This window comes from Sinohyriopsis cumingii, unplaced genomic scaffold (assembly GCF_028554795.1).
Source record: "Sinohyriopsis cumingii isolate HCF-2022 unplaced genomic scaffold, ASM2855479v2 utg002074l, whole genome shotgun sequence".
NCBI classification, from domain to species: Eukaryota; Metazoa; Mollusca; class Bivalvia; order Unionida; family Unionidae; genus Sinohyriopsis; species Sinohyriopsis cumingii.
In genome coordinates this window covers 158,579-163,761 of record NW_028316123.1, presented here as the reverse complement: position 1 = coordinate 163,761, position 5,183 = coordinate 158,579, and the positions used below count along the sequence as shown (strand labels likewise).

General features: G+C 35.7%; 2 protein-coding genes across 2 annotated transcripts; both read right to left on the bottom strand.

Annotated features, from left to right (window-relative positions):
- Positions 1-337: 337 nt before the first annotated feature.
- Positions 338-2,202, bottom strand: LOC149771185 (uncharacterized). Its single transcript, XM_089948760.1, has one exon. The coding sequence runs from the start codon at positions 2,039-2,041 to the stop codon at positions 1,250-1,252; it is 792 nt and encodes a 263-aa protein (XP_089804886.1). The 5' UTR covers positions 2,042-2,202; the 3' UTR covers positions 338-1,249.
- Positions 2,085-3,254, bottom strand: LOC149771184 (E3 ubiquitin-protein ligase TRIM33-like). Its single transcript, XM_089948769.1, has 2 exons — positions 2,779-3,254; positions 2,085-2,746 (listed from the first exon to the last, which is right to left on the bottom strand). Exons 1-2 carry the CDS (start codon positions 3,244-3,246, stop codon positions 2,207-2,209), a joined length of 1,008 nt encoding a protein of 335 aa, XP_089804895.1. The 5' UTR covers positions 3,247-3,254; the 3' UTR covers positions 2,085-2,206.
- Positions 3,255-5,183: the final 1,929 nt, after the last annotated feature.

The following is a 5,183-nucleotide window of genomic DNA, read 5'->3' as shown; positions in this document are numbered from 1 at the left end:
GAAAATTCGGAATCTATAAAATGACGACATAAGATATCTGACTGAAACTGCAATCTCTCAGAACTTAAATTGCTACATTTGAACAATAGTGAAACATCAATAATACATCAGAGAGTAATACTGACAAAAATGTACATTTCGTAAATTTAAATACACAGTAAGCATATCGTATATTTGATGAAAAATAATTTCACTGTTGAATAAATGTCTTAAAAAAGAACTAGGACAGACGGGGTAGTGCGACTCTATGGTCTTAAAGTAGGTAACAGAAAAGAATGAGAAGCAACAAGCTTTGTAATGCAGTAAATAATTTATTTTTGTAGAATACAAAGTGAAAATGAAAAAAAAAAGAATTTTACAGGTATTGCGAATTAAATGCCAAATCTTAGAATCAGACACAATTCCTAATAATTAAAGTTCTGAATAAACTTTAGCGGAAATACAAATTAAATCCAACGCTGAAGGTGATGATGTGCTTGTGTTGGCCTGTATCATGCTGGTGTGCCAACATTCTTTTATTGAATCATAATAATACTATCCAAGAATATATCCTTATTTGAAATTCGTAGTAGAAATTCAAGTCTCCATTTCTAAGAATGTTATTTTTGAAGAGCGCTCTATTTCCAAAGAAGAATCACTTGTATTAAATAATTTGAAATAAATCCGATTCCTGTCCATATGACTTTCTGGACACAAGAATAATACAATTAAATGTGCTAGATATTGAAGCACGAATGAATCGTGTTTCCAGTAACAAGATCATATAGTACTCTATTTGACCTCAGGTCACAATTCGCATTTTCTATATGTAAAAAAACTAATACCTAATGAAAAATTTTAATCTGAAAGGTTCTAAATGTTTACAAGATAAAATGTTAGTTATAATTAGAAGTTTTGTTACATGAATTATAATATAGAACCTGGGATATGTCAGGTACGCCAGGTATAGTTTTAGGGAAATTACAATAAACTAGACCCAGACCAAAATAAACATGTGTACATGGATTAATAATGATCCTAACATGAAACCCATACACATACAGAATTGTATAGCGATGTATTAGTTGTAAGAAGAAATAAAAAAAGATTCAGATCAAGTAGAAAATGAACCTGATTTTGGACAGGATTAGGGCCAACATGTTACATTACAGAAACATATAATGGAATAAAAAATATTAGAAACCTAATAAACAATGTAAAATAAATATACTTAACAAAACACACTTCATTTATCCTAAACAGCTGTATTCTATTGATAAACAAACATGTGAAGTTTCGTGCTCTGATTAATACTACGACTTGTCACAAAGAAACCTTCTCTATTCTCGTCAAAGAAAAGTCTGATAGGATTTTCTGGAACACCTGATGTGATAACTCGAAGAGGAATACCATCTGGAGACAGTTTATGGATATTGTCAGAGTTACCTCCCACTACATAAACGTTGTTTTCTCTGTCAACGACTACACCACGTGGGTATTTTAAATCATTTGAAGTGTAGACAAAGTACTTTCTTCCGTCTGTTAGACCAAAACAGTATAAAGCGTTACCCAGCTCCACGGAGATATAGACACGTGACTTGGAATTATTCGTAGCGACATAAGCTCCGGAAAGGTCAAGACAAGCAAACTCATGAATACACCTCTCCCCTGCTGTCCTGCTGACAAGACTCCAGTAACATTTCTTGTTGTCATCCACACGACCGGTAACAACAATACTGATGGAAGTTACACCGAAACATACATATCTGGTCTTCACAGTTCCTGTGTCTCTGATGTACTTGTCTCTGACTGACAGGATCTGGACTGTTTTCAGGTCAGGTAACGTAACGGCGATTTCATTTTCATGCTGCAAACTTATGCTCATTGGCTTTGATGGTAACATGTGCGTAGTTAAAAACTGATAAGTTGAATCATACAGAATGCATGTCGTGTTGTTAGAATCCGCAAGTACTATGTCTCCCCCACGTAACTGAACACCACCCGTGTATATGGGTATCTTTTTACATGGACATTGCATGTCCACCACGTTGGCTAACTTCATATGGCTCTTTCGTAATGGTTTCCTCGTGCTAGAAAAAACAACACCCTCACTAATACCAGAACAAGGAAAACTGTTATGATATCCCTTGGACTTCACTATATTACTAAGATCTGGAGAAAGAAGTTTTTCCACGACGCCATCAAGTTCTAACTGAACCCTAACAGACTATATGTCTTCATATTTCTCTCTGATCTGGACTATGTATGATTTCAAGTGGGTAACCAATTTCTTAGACACATAGAACTTTTGAGTATCTGTCCCATACTTCTGGACTGACTCGAGAAAGGTATATGAATTTCTGACAGCAATAATTAAGCATTTGCACTGATGATTCTCCTCTTGTTTTCGGATCTTTTCTTCTCTGTATATTCTGTTTCCCTCAGTCGTCATCATTCTCTCAATCTCATCCAGCCTCTCGTCAACTTTTTGTTTCACAGCTCGAATTTCAGCCGCAAGATTGGTGATTGCTGCCTCTAATTTGCCAATATTTGACTCATTCGTCATTGTGAAGGTATGCAGGTGTTTCTCAATCGTCTTCATCTGCTCCATTATTTCTTCAGGCATTAAGTCACTTAGGAGACTTGGAAGATCTTCATTCAAATTTTTCACTTGGTCACAAGTTATATGATCAGAAAGGAAACAGTCAGTACAGCAAACTACTTCGTGGCTTTCACAATAGTATTCTATGTTTTTGTCTTGATGGTCAGGACACCCAAACCCTTCAGCGAACATCATCTGGTATTTTTATTGCTGTTTAATTCTTCCATACTGATTACTTTATGCTCTCTGGTCGACTTAGTTCTCCTATGGACTATTAAACATGTATTGCACAATGTTTCCTCACACATGACGCAAAACCCCTGCGCCGTATTGGATTCACCAGCATACTGACAGCCGCTACAATACCTTTCTGTTTTCACTGTTGGTCCTTCTAGCACAGAAATTGGGCTTTGCGGATATAGAGAAGCCCATTCTCCGATAGGTTGTTTGGTTTTTGGTGGATTTGTAATCGCTCTGCACACTGGACACAGGAATTCCTTTCCAAACTCTCCTTTACTGTCATCTTTTTTAGATATAAAATCCTGTAAACACTTCTGACAAAACGAATGCATACATGGAAGTTGGCGAGGTGAAGTAAAAACATCGAAACAAATCGGGCAAACCAGTCCGTATGTCGATATTGACTCTACAATCATGCTGGCCATTTCGATAAAATGCTGGCTTGATTAGGAAGTGTAAAATGTTACGTTTCGAAGAGAAAACAAAACCGTACTTTGATCTGAACTATTGTGATAAACAATATTATCTAATCGGAATTTTCCTCCGCTTGCATACATATATTTAGTCCATTGCATTCATGCGGATACCATTGCCAAAAGAGACTTATCCCGTCTATGCAAAGTAATGATATGCAGTGCTGTAAACACGAATGCTCACAACTGTAACCTTTTACCTGAAATATATTCAAATTCGGACAAGTTCAAATCCGTCAAGATAAATAATTTAGAACGACGTAACACGGTCACATTAGTGGTCATTCGGATATGAAAACTGGGCAAGACAAAAAAGACAATTCTGTTGACCATAAACATAGCTAATGTCATCTGTCACAAAGAATGAATAATAGTGGTATTTTAACTGACAAAAACGTCAACACAAACTTCATTTTAAAAAAAAAAAACGGTAATGTAGGGGACAATTGTCGCTAATTGCTAACTTTCTATGCATTCTTTATCATCGATGTCTTAATTTATTTTAAATTTATAATTTCGATGTTTTACTGTAGTCTCGTAATGTAGTGATTGTAATTCAGTTTTTAAGGTTTCATCGGAGTCTTGAGTTACTATTGAGAAAGGGAGCTTATTCAAATCTATAATGGTTGTGGTGACGCATCTCCACTTATAAGACTTCCGTATTCGTTTTGCCTGGTGATCTGCGGTTTTTCGATGTTATGATATTGTACAATGTTGCTAATCCCCTTTCTATCTTAAAGGAAACTGCACATGGATTGATCCCAACACCCACCCGAGTAATACTTGCAAATACAAACCTGACTATAAGAGACGTGTAACATCAATGTTTTAGACGATATTGATGCCTCGTGAAGTGTAAATCATGAAGGAATACTAAAAGCTATTCAACCTTGATCAAATTTAACATTTCACGAAGACGTTTAAAATCATTCAACTCATTTACTTAGTGACAATTACCATGGGATGATGGTGAATGGTCGCCCAAGGTAATTTGGGCTATGGGCAACATAGCCCGAGGTCTTACGTATTGTTCAGCCTGGTACATTTCAATTCATCTATACATTTATGCATTAGTCAGAAAACTAAATACCGATATACGTAATCGACATTGGAGTGTGGTTATCCGTGTTGAATGATGAAATATATATCGTTTTGTCAGCATGGATCCGATATACCTAAGTTTCTAAGGCCATACAATGGTAACAGTTATGTAAACTGACCCGTGACGAAAAAGTGTGCAACGTTTTTATCTTATCTCACTCACATGATTTACGTGTTGTCAAATGCCAACAGATGAGCAATAAATTGGAAATTCCCAAGTCGGGTTCGAGTAATGTAGAGATAATAAGAGATATGCACCCAGCCTTAAACTTTCTACCTAGTTCACCATATATCATCAGTACCCTGTTGTTTTACAAATCACGTTCCTGTATACTGTACGATTAAAGATGAAATTACTGATGGGGTCAGAGAACATTTTTCAGATATATATTACGCAAGATACAGTGTTTTATATTTAATAACTATCATAAACAATGCATATTTAATTTTGTATTATCTAGATATGTGAACGCATTGGTATAAAATGTATTTAAACTTCCTGTCATGCAAACGAGGAAGTCCCAAGTTGTTACTCAAACGGTATTTATCCTCACACGCATTTTGACACCTCCCTAATTCCTTAGTGTAGAAGGCATGATCCTTTTTATCATATACCTAGCGTTTATAAATTCACACAGAAATTAAATATGTAATGTGGTTTACATTTACTTTGAGATAAGCTTGAAAATGGGTTGGCTTGTTTCGTGACTTTCTGTCACATTTAGACTAGCATTGGAGATTAAATGCGCAACTTGGTCTGCAAATAAACAGTCAACTTGGCTTAAGTA